A 14,482-nucleotide genomic window follows, 5' to 3' on the forward strand; every position below is an offset into this window, starting at 1 on the left:
AGGCTTCTCGAAACCATGGCTGGAGGCAGAGATTGATTTGTATGTCTGGATGAAAACTCTATAATATATTTAGGTGAGCCATCTATGCAACCGTTTCAGTATGTTAGACTGTTTGAACGAACTTCTGTGGAGCTTTTTGTCCCCACAGACTGAAATATTTTCAGTCTCTTCAGCATTGACGAAACTGACAGACTTCTTCGACGGTTTCCGCCTTTCTGAAGGAGTGTTGTCCGATGCTTCAAGATCTTCGCTGACAAGGCGTATTCTAATAATTACCTCTGCCTCTTGTCCAACAATATCTTGGGACAATGAATCAGGCCCAGCGTTCTCCTCCGAATGCACAATGATCCATCCTTCTGGAGCGAACACCTTCGCATGAGAGCCAAGCGGCACCGTCACCTTAATGTCTCCAGCCCCCAAACACTCTTGGATGTCTAAATGAACGCCGATCTTGCCCGCTGGTGTCGAAAGCTGGACATCAACCGTATCTAAACTGGCGAGGACGGGCTTGACCATGAAGCTCGACCAACCCGCCTCAAGTGGCTGGACACCACCCAAATAACGAGGGAGAAGATAGACTGGCCAAGTAGACCAGCCATGCATGAGGGATGTATCATCAGTAATCGGGGTTCCATCAGGCTTTAAGGCCTCCCAGTGACCTCCTGAATAGTTCGGATTTGTCCTATCTGCCATGATACCCCAAACCATTTCCAAAAGTTCAATGGCCTCGCCTCCACACGAGCGTTCGAACAGAGCTTCAGCTGCGAACCCTGAAGCATATGGGCTTACGACCTTCTTTTGGTCCCATCGGTCAATGCCTAGAAATGCACGAGGCAGTGTGGAATCCTTTGGTGCGGCCAAAGTCGCTATCGACTTGGAATGCGGCGGAGCGATGCCAGTCGTGATTGCATACGCATTTATATCTTGACAAATACCTGTTTCTGAAGAGATGTCACTCATTCGCATTATTCCAGCCTCGCCATTCCACAGGTGAGACAGGAGGCTATCTTTTAGAAGATCTGCTCGAGCTGAGAAAGTATCCTTGATATCAACTGCGCTGCACATCTTGCTCATGGATCTCAATGCATCGTAGAAAGCGAGATTGACCTTCCCAGAAGCACCGAATATCGGTCCTCCTATCGGAAACCAGTCCACTGATATTGTTAACTTTGGTGATGATGGGGTTAATATAGAGCGCTTACTGGAGAGGGGAGGTGGTGCCATAACAAGCCCTCTTGCATCTGTAAACCTGTCCGTGAAAGCAATCAACTTCTCGAGCCTTGTCCATACTGACTGTATAATAGCGATATCCCCAGAATGCATCCAGTAATCTTTAATGGCTACAACCAGAAGCAAAGCGTATCTCAGAGAGTAAAAAGCATATGTTGGAGGTTCTTCAGTATCCGTGTACACCTGGGCTTGAATTGGGCATAAATTTCCCAGATATCCATCTTCAGTTTGATGACTGGTCAGGAGTTTGATGCTTCCCAATATCGCATCCATGTTGGCCGTTGAATAACAGATAGAACGGCCCATAACGAACAAATCACCGCCAAACAGAGCCCGGTCTCGTTTGGCCCCATCAATTGTGCATGCCAGAGCATTGGTTCCAACAGCGAAATCCGTGAAGGTCCGCGATTTGTCTTCGAGGAGAAGGTTGTTTCTGTAAAGAATTTGGCCTGCAAAGCCCGTCACCTGTAGTGACCGAAAGACTGAAATATAACCTTGGGGTCCACCGAAAGCCACCGAGCCAGTATTGTTACCGCTGCCGCCCAAAATCGGATGAATATCCAAATTTCCAATAGTCGATATTTCGATCCTATTTAATTGCACTGAAACTGAGGACCCCTTTGTGACTGTCTTGACTGAGATCCAGTCTTCAAGATCCAACTCCTCAGTAATAGCCCATTGTCCTCGGGGGATGGAGGGAAAGACTCCATTCGTATCCGAAAGTCCTTCAAAAGCTGCAAGTGATCGTTCTGCAATGTCCAGACAGAAGATCAACCCGTTGGCTACCATATGAACTCCCCAACTTGCACCTCCTTTCTCGATTTTGACCTCGAAATCCACAGTTGTGTCTCCCCATCTCGTGCCATGCCGACATGGTGCCCAATGCTGTCCCAATATCTGAGTACCTTCTTCAGTCACTTCCCAGGCCTCTGTAGTTTCTTCCGCCTCAACAGTGCACCCATCCACTGTCCGCACACCATCTGTCCATATCTTATTCAGTTTCTCGTTTGAGCAAGAAAATGTATTCACCGTAGGATTAGGAGGGCGAGTATGGGTACATCCAAGAGAGGCTATAGAAACCGATGAATTGGGTGTCTTCAGTATAATTTTTTGATACCTTTGGGATCGCTGGGCAAACGGCAAGTGAATTAGCTTTCGGACTTTGGAGGGCTCGAGGGTTTGTGTGTGGACTCTGTAGGTATCCATGGCGTTCGAGAACAAGAAGAAGGGTCCGTCACCTGCGAGAAATCAGCCCCTTTCAAAAGTACACACGACATAACATACCGGTTTCACTCTGCAGTCCAGCGAACGTCTCGCTGAAAACGACCTCAATCTCAACAACCCCGCCATTGCTCACTACTGAACTTGTCTCAATGAAAGGTAAACCTCCAACTGCATGTTCGTAATCAAATATAATCTCTGAGCACCCTTCTTCTGCGTTTGATAAATTGAAGTTGTCAGTCACCTCGACAGTGCCTTTCCAGGTCCATTTCGAGGGATTGCCGCTGCCATGCGATTTATCTAGCTTCGTCTTCATTGTCGCGTTGATGCCAAAGAGAACGCGGCTGCACACTCGATACCAGGGTAAGAGATTCGAGTCTCTCAATCTTCAATTGAAGAGAAGCCGACATCTTGAGCAAGTTCATCTTTCTAAACATCGGAGACCGTCCACCTTGCGACAATGAGTGGGGAAGAAGTATGTGGACAAGACAAGCTTCACCCCAAAATTAAGCTAGCGTCGCCGTTTTTAGCGAAGACCCCTGAATATGTCCACTTTCCATCTGTTGCCCGCTATTGGTCAAGCATCCTCTTCGTCTCCAGCTGGAGTTCCCCTTGGGGATTACGGTCAAAATTAGATCTGGTGTTCATCGGCTTTCAATTTGCCATTCTTCTCATCCAGCTGATCATGGATTCAACTCGAACCCCACCGATTTCTTCAGAGCAATTCCTTCCACTTAGTGTTCCATTTCTTTTAGGATGAGGGCAAAAGGGATCGCAACGAAAGTGAAATCCAGTGACCGTATTGTTGCCCAGGCGGGATGATTACATTAAAAGAATAACAGAAATCCCATGCCACTATAACCATGTCTATCTGTATATATAATGCACTGTACTGTGATCGCGAAAAAATTGCTCATGTATCATTTTCAATACCGCCTCCGCACCCACGCTATGCTCAAAAGTATCGCTGTCAGCTCCGTGGGATTGGTAACAACTGACCGTGTAGGTAAAAGGCGAAAACGAATTGTGTTGGCAGGCGAGCTCCAGGCAGTCTTTTCATCGTCCCTTGAGGCTGCAACAACTTTGCCCGCTCTGAAACTAAGTGAAACGAAACATGACAGTCATCAAACCGCTAGACTTGATTTTAAATCTCAGACAACTCGGTACTTCCTTGCTAACATCCGTCATCTCTTCTTGCCTGCTTTGAGTTACAGCTGAGTTTCTGCAGTACTCTCTTATATTAATGGGAAAGACGGTGGTGCAGGTTCCTATTTCTTTGATAAACTTCCCAGCCATCATACTATGAATGTAAGGCGGCCCAATAATCGTGGAGACGAAATGCGGGTGGTTTCTGCTATACTTCCAGCTTCTGGCAGGCTGCATCCAGTGAATCTTGCGTAAAGTCGACGAAGAGATCCGAATTTAACCAAAGATCAAGTCCTTCTCACTCAGAAAGTGCTGAGGATCACTCGAGCTGTATTGACCGATTGTCGACTTGAGGTGAGGTTCCCGGGATTTGAGGACAACGACGGGGTCTGTACGAAAAGGTCTGAATGGAGTGGACTGATGAAAACAGAACAAAAGCAGAAACATTGTAGAATCCGCACTTGTAAAAATTGAATTTCAGAGCTACAGTACTAAGGAAAAACGCGGAATTTTCGTATCAACATTGACTTCAAAATCGTTCATCAAGATTCAAGATGGAAAGATCTTCATGACACAAGATGGCACCACCCCGGTCTTTTATGAGGCGAATAATTAATTGTCCAAGGTGCTCGCAATTGTCAACCAATCACACTTCCATATTATTTCTTGGACACTCGGCCTCGGGACTGTTTCATCCGATCTCTCGCACAAGTCATGTTGTAAATTACCAGTTCGTGGATGGACCTAAAGCGAGGCTGCAGCGCTGGGGCTGGGCCCCATCTTAAAGCAAGGCGCCGGCTAAGGAATTCGATAGCTTCGTTCTAGCTTCGTTCTGCGAGCCGCCGTTCCACAAACATCTCCACAAATTTTGGGCCCGCTAAGTAATCGCGTATATAAAATTAAAAATAACCTTACAGACCATGTTCGCCAGCTGGAGCCCCCTGTGAACTCTCCAACGCAGCCAGCCAGTAACTTGGCCTCTCAGGGGCAGCAAAATGGGCACAGACTTGCATACATCCGTAACCAGCCACGATCTCTGTCAGCACTTAAAAATGCACGAAAGGTTGCGGTTCGAAATGCCCAGCTTCATTCATTTGTGGCCTTTGCTACAGAATTGTTGTTTCGAAGAATAATCAAATACAACGGCGGGCTCAATCTGAGTCTCGAACATTGTCACTCTTGTGGTTCGAAAGGGGGGGGGCTTGGCTTGCGGGGCCTCGTGAGGCTTCCAAATCAACCTTCTTTTGGAATTCTTGGCGCGGACTATCCTCCTTTGGGCGGCCCTAAGGAATCCACCAAACTTGGTGGCAACAAGACCGCACATCCCGAACACGGGCAGACGGCGGACGCCAACTCCAACATGCGCGCCGCTGCGTGCAGCCCAGCTAGCTCTTCTCATATTGGCAGTCCTCTCCATCCTCTCTGCACATCCTCTCTTTCTCGCGATGTAGTTTTGTCTGTCTTTGCTTCACGACATTCGTTTCATCATCTTCTGTGCGCAGTCACAGCGCTCCATTCCCTTTTCGTATCGAGACATTCCTCGAATCCTGATTTGGATCCCCCGCGAAGATCTCGAGTCTTGGATGCAGCCTCCCCCATAATAAAACCTGCAACCACTAATTTCCTCTTCGATTTCGAGAAAGACGCCGTGAGAGCTCACAACAAGCCCTTCCGACCTTCCACACGCTCCTTCTTCAATACCACACTTCACCATGCGTATCTCTGCGACCGTCCTGCTCGCAGCAGCAGCAGCAACCCTCACATCCGCTACACGCTCCTCGAAACGGGGTCTGGTCTTCGTGCCTTCCGAAAAACACCCTACGGACAACCAAATATGGGTTGGTGGCAACAGTGATCTGACATGGTACTACAACTACCAAGTGGCTCCCTCACCGGCATACTCCAACCGCACACAGAGCGAATTCGAGTTCGTGCCTATGCTCTGGTCACCCACCACCACCTTCTTATCTCAAGTTAAATCCATGATATCAGGAGGGAGGAATATCACGCATATCTTGACGTATAATGAACCAGACGGAACATCGTCCACTGGAGGAAGCAACGTCCAACCGGCGGTAGCAGCAGCGAACTGGATCTCGCAAGTTGAGCCTCTGCGGAAATTGGGCGTGAAGACGGGTGCTCCCGCGGTGACCGGCAGCCCGTCAGGCTTCACCTGGTTACAGATGTTCTTCGATGCCTGCCACAGCCAAGGGACGAACTGTACTGCGGACTTCTTCCCAGTTCATTGGTATGGGAATTTCGAGGGATTGGCTTCCCACGTCGGCCAGGTGGCTGGAACGTACGTTCTCCCCTGACCTCTAGATCAATAAATCCTCCTAACCGTTGAAATAGTTACCAAAACAAGAGCATTTGGATCACCGAGTATGCTCTCAACAATCAGTCGCTCTCTGATACCCAGTCCTTCTACAACACGTCCGCCGAATATTTCGATCGTATTTCTTATATCGGCCGCTATTCGTACTTTGGCTCATTCAGAAGCGATGTCAGCAACGTTGGACCCAACGCTGCGATGTTGACGCAGAAGGGGCAGTTGACGGATATTGGGAGTTGGTACCTAGGTGGTGCGGCTACGAACAACATCCCTTCACCATCAAGCTTTGGAGTGAAGGTTGTGCCTGGAATTGGAGCGATGGTCGTTGCATTCGTCGCTGAGTTGTGCGTACTGTAATGAGGATATGGTTGGATGATGGTGTATATAGGTTGGGGCGTTACATGTTGGCATGGTATATACGGTGACCTCATTCTTGGGCGTGTTGGAGTGTAAGTAGAGGGATATGTTTGGCATATATATACTTTAATAGTAAAAATAAAGTTCTGGTCTCACTGCACGATTTGCTCTATCCCCTTTCATCTCAGCAATCAGACGAAAATAGGAGGTGAGCCATCAGAACTTCGGCGTTTCAAACACAGGTCTGTCTACAGACCACGGTGAAGATTGCACAAGAGTCCGTTGATTCGTTGCCAAGTGGATGGAACTGCAGGATCCTATTGCTCTCCTCAACCAACACCGGAACATGCTCCCATTCGTCTCTTCCCCTCTCGCGCCAGGTGACATGTAGACATTCATGCAATCCTATCACATCCAACAAGTTGGCAAGGCATATCCGTCCCCTTCCCGTCTCTCTCTTACTATGTTCTGCCAGGCAGATAACTCCCCAAGTAATCAATCGTACAACATGCGAACTAGCCGTGTGTTCCTCGACACTTCTAATTCGAAAGCGTGGGGACGGACGTGAGCGAGTGGAGGATTGGAAGGAGGATGGAGTGGAGCAGTGGTCTGGAAGAGGGACGTGGGATGAATGAATAGGCGGGCTTGAGGCGGGAAGTTAGATGCCCAGGGTCTGTCTACCATCTGCCCTTCTGGCTGGCTATCTCGAGACGGCAGAATTCCGAAGCCAAGAAAGGAAAAGGGTTGGTTGCACTTGACGGCTGAGAATCAGGCTGCGGAGATCTAACGGCCTATCGGGGGCTAGCAATGAAGCTGAAGGAGGGGATGCCGTGTTGGGGCTCGAACTTTCGGTCTGGGGATTTGATGGAGGAGCCACTTTGGCGAGGAATTTGAAATTTAGGATGAGAGAAGGACGAATGGTGCTAGTTTGTTCGGAGGGGGTCCGTTGGAACGGCCTCGTGATCGTTGAGCTTGAGGGAGATGAGGTTAGCTAATAGAACCTGGGATTAACGAGGCAGAATTCCAGAGAGATGATTGTTTACTGCAAGTTTATGCCTAAAGATAGAATTACGGAAATGCTCGTAGATTTGAGGATGTTCTGGAGGTCGTAGGCGCTGGAGGGATACCAACCAAGCTTAGATATATAGGAGCGGGTTCCTTGAACTTCCAAGTAGGGACCAACTCTCTTTATGTCAAAACAAGCTGGATCTTTCTTTGTTGCACCTCGCACTGTTATGCCTAAAGATAGCACTCTTAAAATCATCTCGAATACGGACTGAGGTCATGACGAAGGTCTAGGGCGAGCCGCAGTCAGAGGCTGAGGAACATGAACCCTGATCCTGACCCTGACCATCACGCCTAAAGAAGACAATTCTAAAACTTTGTTGCGTATCGCAACTCAGATTCAAGGATAGAGATCTTTAAAGCTTACATAATCTTGAACTCCTAGTCATGATGAAGTCCCCGGAATGAGCCATCATCAGAGGCTAAGGCTCACCGACCTAGGAACGTATTCTAAGATCATCAACCGAAAAGAGCGATGATCAAGAACCTTTGTTGCAAATCGCAAAATAAGTCTAAACATAGCTCCCCTAAAAATAAGACCACTGAATCAGAAGGCTTGCGGGGGAAATGGCCCCAAAGGAGGGTGCTGGAAAAAGACCCAACATCCATACCACCCACCCTCAGTCTGCTGGATCTGTTGCACTTCCGCTTCCTTTCCAGACCAATTATCGAAGCCTGTCAAGCGGAGGAAGCGCCAAAGGAAGGAAGAAGCGCCAAAGGAAGGAAGAAGCGTCAGGATTGGGGATTGGGCTCCTGGCACTGTCACTTCTGACGGTATTCTGACAGAACACAGCCTCGCCTGCGCTTAAAGCGGCCCAGCGAAGGAACCAACGAATCCGAAGGAAGAGATGGGATGGGGGTTTAGCAACTTCATGCGAGTGAAAGGAATTGTCACCGTGACCATAGTTTTGGGTGGCCAGTTGGGGACCATGTTTGTTGGAGGTCAGAGCACCAGGAGTGAGAAGGCTGGTTGGTTGGTGAGAGTATGAGGCGGGGGCAAGCGGTGTGATTGAGGGGTGCGCGCTTGCCGAAACGGCTCGAGTTCACTGGAGAGTGCTCAGAGGGAGAGGAGGGAAGAGTTGAGGTTTGGAATTTTGATCTGTCCGAAGACAGTGGTAAAAGCTAGAAGGGAGACCAAAGGCATGAGACGACCTTTTACAGTTGTTGGAAGGAACAAGCGCAGCCCTTACGAGTTACTCGTTGGGCCTGGTTGCATAAGGCTGTGTATTTAGGGTGTTTCGCTAACAAGTAATAATATTAACTTCTGTCGCAATTACTTAGAACAAGAATTTTAAACTCGAGTTAGTTTCTTCCTTTACGCGCTCGAGTTCAAAGATAAAGATAATACGCCTCATAGTCCCTATATAATTGTAATATAAAACGAAGCCTGGAAATGTCGAGTCGCTAAAAACACAGACTTATGCTGCCAGGCTCGTTAGCGAGCGTTGCGCTGGAGTTCGGGCAGTTGCAGCGTATGCATCGCTAAATTTATAGGGGGTTGTGAATCAATCTTTATGAGAGGTGCTGATGGCGTTTGCCGCAACGTCCAAATCGTCACAATTAAGCCTACTATTTATTAAATTATCCTACCAAACAAGAATAAATCCCACAAATAGAGAGAATACCTGATGTGTTGAAAAGCATCTCACTGGCGTTCAAACGAGGTCGCTTACAAATGCACCGTTTGAATCCGTCAAAAATCTCCAAATTTCTTCAAGAAAAATACACGATCTTGATACCACCGCCAAAATGACTCCCAACACAGATGTCCTGCGGGATCAAACATTCGATGCCCTTCTCTTCAACCTCGAATCCTTCAAAGATCATCCAGAGCTCTCGGAAGTGGTCAAGGCGTACCTTGAAGGTGACTACAAAACCATACTTCGGAATCCTACCTCGCAAACCCTGTATGGGAAGCTCGTTGAAACGGTATCGCTCTTGAGACAAGATCAAGATGCGAGTTTTCAAGACGCTGGATTTCGCGATGACGTTGGCGCTGTACAGGTCTTAATCGTAGGTCTTGCGGCTTTCAACGCTTTCTTGCAAGCAAATGTCACGGGACCGCCGACGGATTGGGGTAATGTGTTTCCAAAGAAAGACAACGAGGCGGCGTGTAGGGAGCAGTGTCTGAAGAGCTTGGATGTCGATGGCGTCTCTGTGTATCAGCATATCCCTTACGTAGAGCTCTTCTGCCTTGCGCGCCTCATTTTCACTGTTTTCTTTCCACGGATCATCGGTGGCGAGTTCAGGGACTGCAAGTGGATGCGCGTTAGGATTAATGCTTATCACCAACGTCTTCTGTCTGGATTATCTGGTGGGAGCATGAGCGATTTCTCGGTGCTGCAGAATGTTATCGAAAAGGATTTGAAGGAGTTGGAAGGGGAGATTCTTGGTGAGAAGTCGTCGTTGGGGACGGAAGCGAAAGTACAGTTTTTGCTGGAGAAGGCGCAGATTTATATCATGCAGGGATTGGATATTAAGGCCAGGGAGAATGTGAGGATGGCGAAGGCGGTGTCGGGTTTTAGTTATGCGCTGTCCGGGGCGTTGGGGAAGAAGACCAAGTTTCAGCAGAATGATACCTCGCAGCTGGTTGTGTTTGCCAGAAGTAGGGAGTCGGAGGAGGCCACTTCAGATGAGCTGGTAGGGAGTTTAAAGGATACGACTCTCTCTAGTGGTGTAAAGAGAAGCGGCCCCACAGCATTGGAACTCAACGACGACACACTCCTCGAGTCCATCGAATTCGCAAAATCAGACAAAATCGACAACTCAGCTCTCCCCCCAGAACTCGCAGACCTAAAACCAGACTCCCAACCCCAACTCAAGCCCCTAGACCAGATTACACTGCTCACAGAAGCTACCCTCAAAGACACCTTGTCACCCCTCGACAAGCTAAACAGCGAAGAGATCCTCCCCTACGCTGTCCGCGTCCTGTCAGACAAACCCACGAACTGGCAAATTTACACCCAAGCCCTGCTCGTGCGATCTCGAATCGAAGCCCACCGCTCTCGAACACAAGAGCGTTCTGTCTTACAACTTCAAGTCATCGTCGACCAGATCATCGCCGACACGCAAGAAGAATCACTTCCTGGAGCTGACGGTGTTCCCGAGATAAGAGTCACGCAATTCCTGCCCCGAGCAAAGGAATCCGAGTCCGCTCCCGTCAGTGAACGGTTGAAGTATATCTTCCAACTGAACACGCCAACGAGATGGGAGATCGAGACCGAGTTAGCTTACGCCTGGAGCGGAGTAGGCAGTTTCGTGTCTGCGCTCGAGATCTTCAAGCGGCTGAAGCTGTGGGCTGAGGTTGCTTTATGCTACCACTCCATTGGACAAGAAGATAAAGCTCGGCAAATCATCCGACGCCAGCTCTATTCCTCCTCCAAGGGTCCGGAGATGGATCAGTATGGTATCGACGCAGAAGAAGTCGTAAACGAGAAATGGGACGGCGAACTCAGACCCACGCCTCCTCATGCACCGCGCCTGTGGTGTATCCTTGGCGATCTGGACAACGACCCCACATGCTGGGACCGCGCATGGATAATCTCGAAAAAGAGATATGCGCGTGCGCAGCGCTCGTTGGGTGAGTTCTGGACCAAGGAAGGCGATTTGGAGAAAGCGAGGGAGAGCTACTTAGCTGCCACCATTGTCAACAGGCAGAATAACGACACCTGGTCTCGAATGGGTGACATCGATTTGAGGGTAGGTAATTGGGACGGTGCTGTTATTGCTTTTCAGCAGAGTATTATGATCGATGATACGGACGCCAAAACATATTCAAACCTTGGATCTGCGTTGTTGTCCAAACACGCTGAGATGATGAAGTTACAAAAGGCGCAGGCGAAAGGCGTTCTCGTTCCTCAGGACGAGGGCGATGAGGGAGAGGTGGACTTTTCAAAGGACAAAAAAGAGGATCCAAAGGCAATCCTCCACCAAGCACTCAAAGCATACAAACGCGCCGCCTCCCTCGCTCACGACAACTGGAAGATCTGGGACAACGTCATCACCATCGCCGGCCGTCTCTCTCCCCCCTCATTCCCCGATCTCCTCCTCGGTCTCCGTTCCGTCATTCGAATCCGCGGACCGAGTGTAGGTGAAGCGGCTGTAGATGCTGACATCCTCCGCGCTCTCGTGCTAGAAGTCACCTCCTCCGAACGGCCCGAAAACAACAACCTTGCGGAAAGTCCAGAGAACAATGATGGCATCTACATCCCGCCCCGCGGCAGCCTGGCTCGCGCTCTTCTTTCAATGGTAGACTCCGAAATCATACCTCTCATCACCAAACGCGCGGAACTCTGGGTGTTAGCAGAGAAGTTAAGTCTTTATGAAAGAGATTATTCGAATGCGTTGAAGTGCGCAGAGAGAGCGTGGCGCATGGTGACGGTTGGCGAGGAGTGGATGTTGGATGCAGAGGCGTGGAAGGGCGTTGTGGGCGCGACGGACAATTTGGTGAGTGCGTATGAGAATTATGGGCCGATGGAGGTGGATGGGAAGGAGGTGGAGAGGGGGTGGAGGAGTAAGGCGAGGTCCGCGGTGAAGGGTGTTATGGGAAGGGGACGGGATGCGTGGGAGGGGAGTGAGGGGTGGGAGGTGCTGGAGGGACTGTTGGAAGAGTTGAAGAGTTGAAAAGCGAGAAGTGGATGTGGTTGCGAGATGATGAAGTGATGATTGCATATTTGACGGGAGTTAGGTAGATCGGTATAGAAATGATAGATTTGGTCATTGAATTTGGAAGACATGTCTACCAAGTCCAATCCAAAATATGGCTCACTCCTTTCTCAGCTACCATCGACGCTTTTCACAGGGTTTATGAATGCCAAACGCCTCTTGCGATGCTCTAAACAAAGGAAAACAGTGAATTCCCTATCGGCCACCTCAAGCGAGAGTCTTCAGGGGCTCGCTAAGCAGGCGAGCTCAGCCCCTCACACACAACCTCACCACTAACCTCACCAAAAATACTGTTAACCAGTTCACCCCCTCTAACCGCCAGAATCGACAATAAAGTATCACTCAACTATTCAAGTTAGCGTTCTCCTCCAATACTTTTAAATCATAAATGGATAGGGGAACTCACGCCATGCGTCCCTTCATTACACCCCTGCAACCATACCCCCGCGCCTCCATCAACCTCCCCTACATCCAGCTTCACTCTATAATTCCGTGCAACATTAAATTTCCCTTCTTTCCGTAGATCCTCTGGGAGAAGGTGCCGGACTTCAGAGAGGATGTTCTCATGTGCATTCCTCACATACCCTGTAGCGGTGAAGACGTAGTCAACTTCCACTTCCTCCTCTGCTCCCCGCTTCGTCTCGTCTGCATCGCCTAGACGTAGCACAACGCCCGAGTTCACGGATTGAGAAGCAGAAAGCACCGTCCGATTTGGAATAATTCGACACCTCCACGTAGTCTCGTCGGGGCTTTCAAGACGCTGCATGTACTGTTTCTGATACAAGTGTTCTAGAAGCTCTAGTCTGACGACGCCGTAGTTCGTCCCTCGATCGAGGGCAATGGCGGCTGCTCTCTCGGAGGGAGGTTGGGTGTAGATAGCGTCTACACGGTCGGGGTCGAAGATCTTGTTCACACTGGGCAGTATTAATCTTGATTTCAGGCCTTTTACGTGACGTAATATAGGGGAGGGACTCACAAAGGACTATCATCACTCGGCCTCAAACTAGCCCCTTTAATCACCAACTTCACATCCGCATCAGGAAATCTCTCCCAGAGATCATTGAATATCTCCGCCGCGCTCTGCCCACTGCCGATTACAGCAAACCTGAGCTTCCGCCCTTCCTCTCGTTTCTGGATAGATGTGATGGTGGACGCGAATTGAGAGGAATGAGCAAGATGTTTCAGGCCTTGCATATTCTGTGGCACGAAGGGGCGGCCACCGACTGCTATCACGACATGTCGAGCGCGACGAGTTACTGAGTTGCCAGTTGCAGTGTCGCGGGCTGTGACTTCCCAGTTTGTGACTTTCCCTGCAGCATTTTTGGAGCCAGGCCGCACGGAGTCAACCTCCATTCCATAAACTACCTTCCCCTCCTCCTCAAAATGACTCGCGCACCAGCGGAGATAGTCCTCATACTCCACCCTCGTAGGGAGGAAAGTGCTCAGATTGATAAACTGGTTCAGCCTCCTTTTTTCGAAGAGATAGTTGATGAACGTGAACTTTGATCGAGGGTCCCGGGGCGTTGCGAGGTCTTTCAGGAATGAGATTTGCATTTTCGCGCCAGGGAGCTGCATTCCTGCGTGCCAGGCAAATTGAGGTTGCTTTTCGAGGAAGAGAGCGCTTGGGGAAGGCGTGATAGTATTTTCGGTGTCGTGGAGAGCGATGGCTATGGCGAGGGATGCCGGACCGAATCCGATGCAGAGGAGATCGAGGGGTTCGTCTGACGAATGGGCGTGAACGCGGCCATTGTCGTTTGAGTGGCCATTGAGATGCATCCCGTCTAGTTGACTATTAAATGGTGAGATTCCGTTGGAATATTGGCCGTTGTTCTCATCAGCTCCCGTGGGTGTACTGATTGCTGAGGGAACCATTGGTAGTGGTTTCCCCGAAAGGAGGATAACGTGACTCCAAGAGTACAGATTAGAAACTGAGCCAATCCCTTGATATCAGACACAAACTTTGTGCTTAGAATGCCGTGCAATGAAATCAAGCTGGACAAGACCTCTCTTTTGTAACAGGACAGCAAATTGAAAGACAAAAAAATGACTCCTTTCTCGCAAATGCGTTTGTACAAAAGCCAACACACAAAGTATATCGACCAAGTTTTCCCAGATATGAAATCGCAAACGTCCTAATGGCGTACTGGCAATTGACTTTGGGTGTGGTGACAAGTGCTTTTTATTCCAGCGAACGGTGATTCGTCACTTCCGTTTGCACCAAGATTCGAAGATGTGGATGATGAAACACTTTCCTTCTCACTAGAACCTTCTTCCGACACTGGAGGGACAATGAAGGCGAGGTTTGATGGTCGTCAATTTTAGTGTATATTTTCCTTGCTCGGGTACGGATTGAGGGAGATGTCTTCGCCGGCTCGGGATTGGTGAGATTCAGATACCGAGGAGAAGAAATAGATGGCGTGTAAGCTTATTTCTACATTGAAATCGTCTCCGGAGCGTCGGTGCTAG

General features: G+C 49.3%; 5 protein-coding genes across 5 annotated transcripts; 3 read left to right on the top strand and 2 right to left on the bottom strand.

Moving 5' to 3' along the window:
- Positions 1 to 69: 69 nt before the first annotated feature.
- On the bottom strand, positions 70 to 2,767 carry K444DRAFT_585866 (glycoside hydrolase family 78 protein; the record flags this gene model as incomplete). The annotated part of the gene is made up of 3 exons (XM_024877948.1): positions 70 to 1,154; positions 1,203 to 2,468; positions 2,515 to 2,767. The coding sequence occupies 3 exons, from the start codon at positions 2,765 to 2,767 to the stop codon at positions 70 to 72; spliced, it is 2,604 nt and encodes an 867-aa protein (XP_024739526.1).
- Positions 2,768 to 4,864: 2,097 nt separating this feature from the next.
- Positions 4,865 to 6,449, top strand: K444DRAFT_585869 (glycoside hydrolase family 128 protein). The gene is made up of 2 exons (XM_024877949.1): positions 4,865 to 5,896; positions 5,950 to 6,449. Exons 1-2 carry the CDS (start codon positions 5,310 to 5,312, stop codon positions 6,284 to 6,286), a joined length of 924 nt encoding a protein of 307 aa, XP_024739527.1. The 5' UTR covers positions 4,865 to 5,309; the 3' UTR covers positions 6,287 to 6,449.
- Positions 6,450 to 7,817: 1,368 nt separating this feature from the next.
- K444DRAFT_610666 (uncharacterized protein) lies at positions 7,818 to 8,582 on the top strand. Its single transcript, XM_024879791.1, has one exon. It carries the CDS (start codon positions 7,919 to 7,921, stop codon positions 8,132 to 8,134), a length of 216 nt encoding a protein of 71 aa, XP_024739528.1. The 5' UTR covers positions 7,818 to 7,918; the 3' UTR covers positions 8,135 to 8,582.
- Positions 8,583 to 9,100: 518 nt separating this feature from the next.
- On the top strand, positions 9,101 to 11,974 carry K444DRAFT_524962 (uncharacterized protein; the record flags this gene model as incomplete). Its single annotated transcript, XM_024874401.1, has 1 exon — positions 9,101 to 11,974. The coding sequence occupies one exon, from the start codon at positions 9,101 to 9,103 to the stop codon at positions 11,972 to 11,974; it is 2,874 nt and encodes a 957-aa protein (XP_024739529.1).
- A 274-nt stretch (positions 11,975 to 12,248) lies between these two features.
- Positions 12,249 to 13,792, bottom strand: K444DRAFT_524867 (L-ornithine N5-oxygenase sida; the record flags this gene model as incomplete). Its single annotated transcript, XM_024874389.1, has 3 exons — positions 12,249 to 12,362; positions 12,423 to 12,930; positions 12,993 to 13,792. The coding sequence occupies 3 exons, from the start codon at positions 13,790 to 13,792 to the stop codon at positions 12,249 to 12,251; spliced, it is 1,422 nt and encodes a 473-aa protein (XP_024739530.1).
- Positions 13,793 to 14,482: the final 690 nt, after the last annotated feature.

This window comes from Hyaloscypha bicolor (genome assembly GCF_002865645.1).
Source record: "Hyaloscypha bicolor E unplaced genomic scaffold K444scaffold_53, whole genome shotgun sequence".
In the NCBI taxonomy this organism is placed as follows: Eukaryota; Fungi; Ascomycota; class Leotiomycetes; order Helotiales; family Hyaloscyphaceae; genus Hyaloscypha; species Hyaloscypha bicolor.

Bases quoted from the DNA above. Each gene is read 5' to 3' on its own strand.
- K444DRAFT_585869 (XM_024877949.1), top strand. From the start codon at position 5,310: ATGCGTATCTCTGCGACCGTCCTGCTCGCAGCAGCAGCAGCAACCCTC. The intron at 5,897-5,949 runs GTACGTTCTCCC...CCGTTGAAATAG, and splicing joins GTCGGCCAGGTGGCTGGAAC to TTACCAAAACAAGAGCATTT.
- K444DRAFT_610666 (XM_024879791.1), top strand. From the start codon at position 7,919: ATGGCCCCAAAGGAGGGTGCTGGAAAAAGACCCAACATCCATACCACC.